Source organism: Pelobates fuscus, chromosome 9 (assembly GCF_036172605.1).
Source record: "Pelobates fuscus isolate aPelFus1 chromosome 9, aPelFus1.pri, whole genome shotgun sequence".
In the NCBI taxonomy this organism is placed as follows: Eukaryota; Metazoa; Chordata; class Amphibia; order Anura; family Pelobatidae; genus Pelobates; species Pelobates fuscus.
In genome coordinates this window covers 113,621,261-113,633,614 of record NC_086325.1, presented here as the reverse complement: position 1 = coordinate 113,633,614, position 12,354 = coordinate 113,621,261, and the positions used below count along the sequence as shown (strand labels likewise).

General features: G+C 42.0%; 1 protein-coding gene across 1 annotated transcript in view; it reads left to right on the top strand.

Moving 5' to 3' along the window:
• PAPPA (pappalysin 1) overlaps positions 1-12,354 on the top strand; it is a 2,329,021-nt gene that overhangs the window by 831,872 nt on the left and 1,484,795 nt on the right. The window contains exon 7 of the mRNA XM_063432310.1: positions 10,746-11,250. Coding sequence (XP_063288380.1) covers positions 10,746-11,250 — 505 coding nt within the window. The remainder of the gene's footprint in view (positions 1-10,745; positions 11,251-12,354) is intronic.

The window sequence follows — 12,354 nt, the reverse complement described above, 5'->3', positions numbered from 1 at the left end:
GAACCATAAGATGTTTACACATAAGAATCTCTGAACATGTATGTAACTTTAAAAAAGGTCTAGAGACACATAGTTTATCCAATCACTTTAAAACCCACCATAACCAGGAGGCTGATAACCTATTGTTTTGCCCACTTAAACTTGTAGAGAAAGATGGGAGAGGAGGTGATTTTAATAAAAAAATCGGAATAGAAAAAATGAAATTTATTTATAATTTTAATACTCTTATACCCCATGGTTTAAACTCAGACTTCGAGGTCTGCCATTTATTTTAATATTGCATTTATGTGAAGAATATCTTTACGTTAGAAAGAATTTAGTATCTTGAATAGTATCTTAAAAAGGTACTGTTAGCACTTGCTGTACATAAAAGCCTTTTAAATATGTAATTTTCTCTTTTTCTTTTTTCTTTTTAATACTCTAAGAAATTGTTATCCTCAAGAACAAAAAAACTTTTTAGCCCACCAGAGCACTTTACTTATAAGATATCAGTGTGACGGGAATCAAATATTGCAATAGACAGTGATCATCTTTTCTTTTTAACACTCTAAGATATTGTTATCCTTAAAAACTAAAAGCACCTTATGATACACCAGAGCACTTTACTTACAAGATATCAGTGTGATAATCAAATACTGCAATAGACTGTTATCATTAAGGGCTGTCATCACCCTTTGCACAATATTAGCACTTTAAATATAGTATGTCAGTGAATGATTTTTTCCCCTCCTTTCATTATCTTATAAAGAAATTCTAATATTAAGATACGCCTAAATAGAATTTGAGAAGAATATTAAAATAAAGGGGAAAAAAAAATATGAGTCAAGGTTCCGAGCGTAAGCTGTAGAAGATTGGGTGTCCTGTGTTAGCCAGTCAACTATGTCCTCAGAACATTTCGAGTTCAGGGTACGTGGCCTCTGAACACTGGGCATTATTCTAGGGCCAAATGGAATCACAGCACCACGACCACGACGGCCCCTGCGGGATGGCCTTCCTCTGCCTGTCATTTCTTTTTTTGGATTAGTGGTACTATGCGTGCAAGCTACTGTGACAACAGATATGAGTGGCACTGTGCACTGACAGAAGTTGGCAGAGTAGATGCTGTAGGCCTGACACACACGCTTGCAGACAACTAACTGCTATTCAATCTATTACAGTCAAAATTGATTTTTTTTTTTAAATGTACACTACTGTTACACCAGATATGAGTTGCACTGGTGTGACACTGTGCCCTGGCAGGCCCTGAAACGCACATGCATGAAGGAAAATGACTGCTATTATTTCACAGTCCAAAAAGTTTTTTTTTTTTTTAAATGCAAGCTATTGTGACACCAGATATGAGTGGTGGCACTGGGCAAGTGGGCACAGTATACGCTGTGAGCCTGACACACACGCTGGCAGGCAGGCAGGCAGGCAACTGCAATTAGATTACACAAAAAAAAAAAGCACACTGATGTTCTAGCCCTAAAAAGGGCTTTTTGGGGTGCTGTCCTTAGAGCAGAGATCAGATGAGTCCTTCAGGACTGTAGTGGACACTGAATACACTAGCCTAGCTATCAATTTCCCTATTAAATCGACAGCAGCTACACTGTCCCTCCTCTCACTAAGAATGCAGCTTCCGGGGGGTGGGGCCTAACTGCAGAGCTGAACAGACTTGCTTGTCTAGGGCTCCAGCACTGCTAAGCCCAATCTTGTGTAATCCGCACTGACAAAGGCCAAAACCGGACTCAAATTGCAGCCCAAACGACAGATGACCTGGAGTACTATATGTAGATACCAAACATGTGGTGTTACTCACCGGACCCACGAACTTGAAAGCCGCGGCCTACCAGCAGGGATGGTGTGAGGGAAACAGCCGCTCCCCGACCAGCACACCAAGCTGAACATGCCAGTGTGGAACCCCGCCCCCCCCATGGACCGGCGGGGGTCATCCCGGTCCCCACCGACCAAGAGCACACGACTATACCGCATCCTGCCATCCCCCGGGGAGCCGATGGAAACGGCACCGAGAACAATAAAATGGCGGCCGCGTCCTGCTCGGTTAGGCCAACTCCTCAGCCTCTAGACGGCAACTACGTGGAAGATATGCTCAAACGCCTTGACAAGATATTCAATGACTTCTGGGTCAAACTATACAAGCGATTCGAACAACCGCCACCCCCAACAACCCAGGAGGTAAAGGAGCAGGGAACGGGAGGGTGACACACCATGAGCACACTTGATCCCCAAGCTCCTGCTGTACATACAGACAGCTCACCCAGTCGTAAGGGTGGCAGAGGGCCCACGCCGATGTACCACACACGCCAGAAGCGAACCCCTCGCCACCAGAGGAGACGAGTGTATTAGATGGTGTCAGGGCTGTCCTAAAAGACTGTACTGTTATTGCAATTTGTATGTTATTTTTATTACTATGGTTAAAATGTATGTGGAATTCGTATAATTGTTCGGTAGTTTTCATCCGTACTCCATACAAATGTAAACTACCGAATCCAAAGACCACCTCAGAGAGAAGTGTGTACCTTATTCATTGTTTTACTTCTCTAACCGCAGGTTAATTGGTACTTTAGTGCAGTATCTGGGTGGGTCGCTGTTCGGGATACGAACACGTGGCGGCGGCCATCTTACGCACGAAAATCTCAGCGGTGTTTGGTCGTCGAGTGTCTGGAACTCAAATCGGACACTCAATTACCCGAACACCACTGAGACCTCCATAGCTCCGTAACTCACGAACGGGAAGGCTAATCAGTCTCCCGTTCGGTAGTTTCAAAGTACCGAACAAGGGGATTCATACGAATCCAAGATTAATCGTGGATGGCAATATTTAATGTGTATTTTACCTCCCGAACGAAGACCGACCGCAGGGACAAAACCTATGGAACTCTTTTTGGATACCACCTCGTGTGCGGTCGGTCAAATTATACCCTCCACCTAACTCCCGAGCCCCTGGACTGATCTGGGTGATTTTTGGATATGTTAGTCACCCAGATCAGGGCTACCAGGGGGTACCCCCAGGATTTTTTTAACTTCTTGTTTTAGGGTACATTCAGAACTGGGGGGAAACTACAGTATGTGTAATGGGATTAAGTGTCATACTGAGGGGAGGAGATGTGTGGGAGGTAACGGTTATACTATTGGTTACTGTCCTAATGAATGTGAATCCCTCCCTTGCATGGGAGAATGCTTTATAAGGAGACTGTGTGGATTAAAAGTCAGTTCTGTTCCTGATGCTGTGTGTCATCCAGTTATTGGGAGTGCTGTTGGGATATTATTGGATTATTTTGTCTGCTGGAATAACTACTCTATGGATCTATAATACTTGTTCCTGAGCCTCACTGGGATCTATAGTGGAGTTAACCTGTGGAATATCAGGCCTCCGCTACAACGAGCTCCCAAGCCCATGATGAAAAGGCCTCTGAGGCACACGCGGAGAGACAAGAGGCCGGACCGGACCCGCGAGACGGACCGACCAGGCCCAGCAGCCGAAAACACCGGGGCCGACCCAGAGCCCTGTCGGACTACAAACCCCTCACAGGATGCTACAGCCCCTTCTGCAGGTACGAGACCGGACCGGCATCCTTACCAAGCACTGCAGTGCTGCTCCATGCGCCAGCCTCAGACCCAGGTCCCGAACGGGCATAGGATGACTGGGCAGTACCATGACTTTGGAGGGCCAGCACTGGGCTTTATGGACTCTAGCCCACCAGGAGGCTACAGGACTCACCCACCAAATAGCATTGGCAACAATACCCGGCAATCTATGGCTCCTGAATAGCATTGGCAACAATACCCAGCAATCTATGGCTCCTGAATAGCATTGGCAACAATACCCGGCAATCTATGGCTCCTGAATAGCATTGGCAACAATACCCGGCAATCTATGGCTCCTGAATAGCAGTCGCAGAGATACAGCACCCACGGACTGGTGATCCTTAAGGTGCAGCTAAAGGCACTTTGTCTATAGACAGTCATAACAGTTAACCTTTCCACATCATATACATGTCGCAATGCATAGTCTCTGAGAGCAGTTGATCACGATTCATACTAGGATGTCTTCCATGTTTTAGTGCAAATTAGTCTAACTACTAATATAGTTGAAACATGCTACTTTTATTCATGCCAGAAAACCATGCAGGCCAGACTAACAAACATACCAGGTGTAACGGAGCTCCGTGTACTCCGACCGAGTACCCTCCGTTGATGGATGCTCCTAGCGCTTACAGAGGACTCCAAGCACTGCAGACGATACCACAACCACCGCAGACTCCACAACCGCCGTAGCTTAACTGGAGCCGCGCTGTCTTCCTTCCACCCTGGATCGGCTTCTGTCCTCCAGGACCGTGTGGGGAAGACCTCTCCTCCAGGAGAGCGTATCCGGAACAAGCTCTTAAAAGAGCTAAGTGATTAAGCTCAGGGGAAAATGCAGAGCATAGCAATCCCCAGTGTGATACAGCAATTCCCTCCAATAACGAGACAAGGCTACGTTTTGAAGGGTCAAGAAGAACTGAGGAGTGGAACACCCAGCCTGCTTTTTATTACAAAAAGGTACACACAGGACACTCCCAGGGGGAGGATGAAATTAACCAATCACCTACATGGTACCACCCCCACGTCTCCTCCCCTCAGATAAACATATAACATAATTATAGCATACAGTAAAAATACAGTTTTCACACATACACTGTAACTTTAAAACTATACATTCAATCTCCATAACTTACATATTTGAACTCAACATACATCAAACATAAACACTTCCAAAAATCAGCCAAATCCCTCCAGTGGATCAAAAGTTAGCTGGAGGTCCCTTTATGACCGACCGCAAGCACAATTTCCTGCCCAAAACAGTTCCATAGATTTGGGCTGTGCAGCCGGTCAATTTCATGCCGAAAAACGACTAAGTCCCATTTCGAACGGGACTTAGTCTCTGGAGCTGAAAAACGAAGTGTAGGAGAAGGTAAGGGTCAGCGGTGTTCGGTAAAATGTGTAGCCGATTTCAGTTCCACAGAATCTTTAGCATACACCGCTGACCGCGTTCGACTGAACAAAGATGGCCGCCGCCATGTGCAATTAACCTGCAGTAACCTCACAGCCTGGGAGGTAAATTGCCTGCATACTTTAACTTCTGGGTGGTCTGCCTGTGTGGTACTTGGTTCAGTAAGCCCTATTTACTGAACCAAGTGGGAGAGAGCCTGGGGCAAGTTATTTTACAGGCCTGGGGACATAGTCTTAAAGGGGTATTGTTCAGCAAAGTCCCAATATGTCCCCAGACGGTTCTTAAAGGGCCATACACACCCAATAAAAGTTAATAAGTTTTCAGGGGCACAATCTTCCAGGGGCCATAGTCATGAGGAAGGAGGCTGGCAAATAGGCTTCTCCACAATCCAGGGAAGCAGGGCAATTTTCCATTTAAAGGGCCAGTTACAAATAGCGATTTGTAACACCAGGGCCAATCATAGTTAACCACCTCAGACATAGATACCCTCACCCTGGTTCTCAGTATGTAGATTTATATACTCACGCACTGCTTAATATAACGTATTCACTATGACGTAAGCTTAAGACTGTTTAAATTCAAAGATGTTCTTAAATTATCTAAATGTAGATATATATATACTCACGCACTGCTTAATATAACGTATTCACTATGACGTAAGCTTAAGTCTGTTTCAATTCAAAGATGTTCTTAAATTGTCTAAGCCTGTCTAAACACTACTAAGTTGTTGAATCTGACTGACAAACCTCATAATAATTTAACATATAAAATGTGCACGTATTAACATATACCCTATTGTTACAATTGTTACTTGAAAAGCATGAGGAATGTCATTGGGGTACCACATGCTCATTTGTTATACCTCCATGCACTACAAAAATAAAGAATTAAAAAAAAAAAAAAATGTATGCAGCTTCCGAATGAATCTAAAATGGATGCTGTCCAGGAGGTGGGAGGGTCTGGGAGGGAGGGTCTGCTGCTGATTGGCTGGAATGTGTCTGCTAACTGTGAGGTACAGGGTCAAGGTTTACTCAATGATGACGAATAGGGGGCGGACCGAACATCGCATATGTTCGCCCGCTGTGGCGAACGCGAACAAGCTATGTTCGCCGGGAACTTTTCGGGACATCTCTAATATTTAATTTAATTTGATTGTTCAGTTTGTTTTGGAGGGATCTGGGGTATATATTCTCTTGTTTGCACATTTGTCACATGTTACCTGTCCTGGAGTAAGCTCCATGTTGGAGCTGAAATGTTGATATTTTATATGGAATAAATAAAAGCCACATTTTACTACTTCAACCAAGTTCCAGGAGTGCGATTGTTTCTACACCCATATCTACCTTTGCCACAATCAGCACCGGACACTACAAAAGTCTTCTTGGAGTGCAAGCTTCTACGATGTATGTATTATGACTCCACAGGCAGGAGCCTTGCCATGCACCCAGACTGAAGGGAATTCATCCCCATAAGAACTATTCAACTACCTATATACTCTTGCAACTGTAAGCAACACGAGGATACCTATACCATATGATCTTATCGTACCTTCAACCTCATCTATTCAACACCTTTCTGCCTCTCAAACATCACCTTATGGATGACTTTTTTACTCAAGCAGGAGGCCTCACAGAACTAGCTTAGGTTTTCCAATACACTGAGTAGGATGCAGAAAGGATAAGATGGGAAATGACAAGTACTGGTTTACCTAACACTACAACATTGAAAGAAATTTATCATGAATTGTTGAGACTTAGAAAAAGGGAAACTGATTTGGACTTACACGGTTTATTCCTCTCAGACTATCATAAATGATTACAGATATCAAGAGGCTTCAGAATTAAGAACATACCTACAATTGGACGCTTAAAGCCCAAGGTATGCAAAAGGTGGATAGCTGTTCTTAATAAGTGCTCATTAGATCTCATACTCATCATTATAGAGGATGTGAAAGAAGACTTGATTTCAGTAAGGAAAAGAATAACAGAATTGGAAAATAAAGAAGCACGACCCATTGTACTGAAGCTAGAACAAAGTGTCAAGATTTACAAGACAGATCTTATTAGATTCAAGAGAGACAAACAAGAGAAAGTTGCTAACGACTACAAAGAACACCATGTGTACAAGTGTTTAAGTGGCCACACGGATAGACCACGATTCACACGGCGTAAAAGACCCATCTCTAAACCTAAACAGTTCACCATTGACAGAACCTCTGGTGAATCAACCTCCGACTCGGAGACACCTCAGACTAACCCTACCAACAGATCAACCACTCAAGACTTTTTTTTTAGACATAGATCCAGGATCCTCAACAAGGACTGTCGTTTGTACCTACTAACCAGACAAATTACAAACTGAGGTCGAATTGTATAAATTTGGACGGAATCTACGCCTGTAAGACTTCTTTAACCCCTTAAGGACCAAACTTCTGGAATAAAGGGAATCATGAAATGTCACACATGTCATGTCTCCTTAAGGGGTTAAAGACAAAACACAAGAACCCCAGACTGACACAGAAATCTTTAGATCAAGGAGCACCTTTGATCCCCCTTCCCAGCAACTATCTATTAAGACATTCATGAGAGACATGCAACTAGACACCGAAACAGCATTGACTGCAACACCAGTAAAAAAGAACATATGATTATCAACTCCCTAGCTAAAGACAGCAATATAGTCATATGCCCAGCGGACAAAGGTGGCAGAATAGTTCTCATCAACTACAAATACTACATAGAGGAACTACTGTCTCAACTACAGGACACCAATACATATGAAAAGATACCGGGAGATCCTAAAATTCCGATCATGAAGCAAGTATCCTCGATAATACAAAGAGGCCTTGAAACCAACTACCTCTCCATGGAACTACAAAAAAGCTTTAATCCAACTAACACCGAGAACACCTATCATTTACATCCTACCCAAAATCCACAAGAGTATGGACCACCCTCCAGTTAGGCCTGTAGTCTCAGCCATTGGGGGTGTCCTTGAACCACTGGCAAAATGGCTAGATTTCCTATTTCAGAATACAGTGGAAATGTTACCAACCTGCACAAAGGATACTCCTAGTCTACTGAAACTCCTGCATCAAACCATACTTCCAGATGAGACTACCTACCTGGTGACAAGTGACGTCAAAAGTCTCTACACCATAATCCCACATGAAGCTGGTATTGAAGCAATCTGCAAAGTACTACAAAATTCCACAGTATACAAAGGCCCCCCCATAGAATTTGTACTGGAAATCCTGAGGATCGTTCTAACTTCCAACTACTTCATGTTTGAACACACCTGGTACCAACAGGCATAAGGCACTTCCATGGGGGCAGCCATGGCTCTGATGTATGCCAACAGCTACATGTTTGTATTTGAGTCCCTACACATCCTACAACCTTTTGCTGCAAATATAATTTTCTACCGTCGATTCATCGATGATGTGTTTATAATTTGCAGAGGGGACTTGGAGTCGATCACATCTATGGTAAATTTGATTAATGAAGCACCCACACCAGTCAAGCTCACAATGACAGCAAGCCCCACAAAAGTCGACTTCCTCGACATCCACATCTACAAGAATCAGTCCAAATTGGCATACTCCCTCTATACCAAACCAACAGATAGAAATACAATACTCAAAGCAGACAATTTCCATCCGAAACTACTCAAGGAATGACTACCACTCTCCCAATGTATGAGGGTAGTGTGCAACAATTCTGATCCTGTGAATACCCTAACACAGATCAAAGAGATGTGGACCAAATTCGGAGATAGAGACTATAAAAAATCAACCCTACAACAAGCACAGATTAAAAGTCAAGAGCCAGCATGACAGAATACCAAAAATAATCCATGTCTGGTATTTCCAACCACGTACCACACAGCGTCCAACAGTCTACACAATGCACTAAGGTCCAACTGGTGCATCCTAGAACGTGACCCGAGCCTACCAGAGGTCTTCCACAATCCCCCCATGATGTGTTATAAAAGAGGGAGGAACCTGAATGACCTTCTGGTCAAAACGCATCCAGTGCACTGTTACACCAAGGGTCAGACATCTGTTAACTGGGGCTGCTACCTCTGTCTGGGCTGTGTCACCTCTAGTCACATGTCACGAGGTATATACTTCACTCACCCTCATTCAGAGAAGAGATACCCTATCAAACATAGACTCACTTGCACTACAGATTTCGTAATCTACAAGCTGCTGTGTCCCTGTGGACTGTCCGATATAGGAAAGACAGATCTCCCCTTATGAGAACGCATAAGGAACCATCGTTCTAATATCCGCATAGCCTATAGAGACAATAAGGCTGACCTCCATGTGGCCAAACACTTTTTGGCATTTGGACACCCCCTTCCAACTTTGAAATGTATGGCTATAGACCACATCCTCCCCCGTTCGCAGAGGAGGAGATCGTAAGAAACTTTTACTTCAACGGATAGTCTATTGGATTAAAACTTTGTATACTGTCCACCCTAAGGGTCTCAATGAAAAATGTGCCTTATCAGTATTTTTAGGATAATTCTTCTGTCTATACTAAGCATCTGCTACTTATCTCTGGTGTGCTAAACTTTAATGTGACACAACACTTCCAGTATATTAATTGTTGCTACATGTGTTAGCTACTGTATTGACAATACCCTGTCATTATGTGTCCAGCTCAATATACCTAATATGTACAATTAAACCATGTTACTTAGTTACTATTTTCAAATGGTTACTTCATTGCACTGTCACTATGTGTCAAGTTTTGCACCAACTCATTCCTATTGCTATTACCCTGTGATAGCTATTCTGTTGAGAGTATGTTGTCTTAGCACTAAAACCTTATTGCCACTTAAAAACAGTGCCAGTACAAGCTATTACTATAAGGTTGACGGTACTTTGTCGCTACTCCCACCAAGCCCTTCCCTTAAAGTTGTAGATAAGATGCATTCTATCAGTCTATTATACTAATAATTTGTTAGCTTTGCGACTCACCATCTTGTCCTGCGAGTAAACCACGAGTTGAAATATAACATTCCATATTTAGATGAAAACAGAAGAGTTGTATAAAGTCACCATCTTAACTCTTTTTCAAATCACTGTTTAAATGAAAGCAGAGACACTGGTGCAAACTTTAGGGAAAGGGAACAGACTGGGAAGACAATTAGGAAAAGGATAGAGAGATTGTTGAGGTATTTAGGAAACAGATACAGACTAGGAGACATTTTATGTGAGGCACAGTGACACATAGGACATTTAAGGAAAGAAAGAGACTTCCCAATATAAGCACACATTCATTACATTAATCCATACACACATTGCCCAATAATTACACACACACACACACACACTGCCAATACATGCATGCACACACACACACACACATTGCTCAATACATAAATCCATACACCCACGCTGCCTAATTCATACTATGAACCATACACACACTGCCCATTACATACATCCATATTGGTGTGTATTTTTTTTTTTAAAGTGTGTGTGAATTTGCATGACCCTACTGTTTAGGTGACATGCTATACCAGAGTGTTTTAAGTTCTAATGTTAAGTGCTTATTTTTATAGACATCACACAATTACTATGTTATTCTATTGAACCTATATTCTAAAGTAAGTTGAGATTTGCATATTTTAAAACATGGCCTCAGCATATCAAAAGTGTGTCTGATTTGAATAATGAATATTCTAAGCACCACAACTAACTCAGTTTGTGTATTTATTTACATTTATTTGCTCATTCCAGGGCATCCTGATGTTGAGCAACCATGTGAAACAAGTGTACGAACCTGGAGCCCTAACTCAGGAGCAAATCAGGATACTGTTCCTCCTGCATGCCCTGAACCACATGGATGCTACTTGCAACTTAACTTTAGCCACCCAGTGATTCCACAGTCTCTTTTCATATGGGTGACTTATGTGAACACAGAGTGGGACACAAGTGGTGCTGTGGTGGATGTCAAACTTTTAATGGTTAATGGAAAGGAATTGTCCTTGGGATCTCAGAATATTTTCTGTGATGTCCCTTTGACCATTAAGTTGGACAACAAATCAGTCAATGAAGAGGTATGTGCCATACAAATCTACACCAAGGATAACCAGCTGGAAATAGATGCAGCTATGATTACATCAGCATCCAACAGTTCATTATGTGCAGAATGCAAGTTAATCAATTATAAAGTGCTTCGAGATCCACCAATTGAAGGTGATCATTTCCTGATATCCAGTATGCTCAGAAAATTCACAGATATGTAAGTATTTTTACCAAATTTCTACAACTGTCAAATGATGGCAAGCAATGTGGCTATGTATTTTAAAATGCTGTCATATTTGTGAATAATTAACATGTGTATAAGTCAAGAGGTCCTATAATGCATGCATTATATAATAGTTTACAATGGCCACGTATTCCTCAGAGGTAAAATAATTAAGTTTGCAAACTAGAACAAATAGTGCCAGAATACTATGTAGTATAACAAAGTCTGGCACCCCTGTGGAAAATAAAACTCCACAGTTATTGTTTGGATGCTATCTCAAGCAAAAGTCAATATTAACCAAATAACATTAATAATAAGAGCACTCTTAGGCATGTATGTAAATCTGTACAATACAGAAATACAAATTGACAATCACAATCCTATTGGAAATGGAACTGTGCTGGAAATTAGGAAAATATATAGATAGAAAAATATTTTTTATGAATCAGACTTCCCTTTTGCAGTGATAACAACCCCGAAGACTTCCTCAATCTTCAAACACAAATAAAATATACATATCTATGGCATGGACCATAGATATTTGGAGAAAATAAATTGCAAAATAGGATGCAAAATACAAATAAAGTGCAAAGATAATTTAAAGTAAAGTGCGACTAAAAGGGACACACCTGCCCTGGGTTACAGCTGACCTCATTCAAATGTATCAGTTTAGAGATTCACTGTGGTCAAAGTTCAAGCGTATTGGCTCCATGAACGATCACTGTACTTACAGACAATGGCGAAATGCATGCACAAAACAAACAAAAATGGCAAAACAACCTATTTGAACAACAACATATCAAACCCAATAAACTTTTGTAAAAACCTTAAATAGCATACAAACCCCCACATTCTACTCCCAACCCTCCACTGTCAAAATAGACAACCAAACACTGCAACACCCCCTAGATGTAGCAAATGCCTTTAATCATTTTGTTGGATGTGCTACCACCCTGGTTGCTAAGATAACAAATTACACTCATTTTCAGATCACAAATAACGATCAGCCTCTGCCAAATCTTCAAAATCCTCATATAGGGAAATTCAATTTCAACCAGTGTGGAGCAGTTCAAATCCCAGCAATGTTGCTGACGTTCA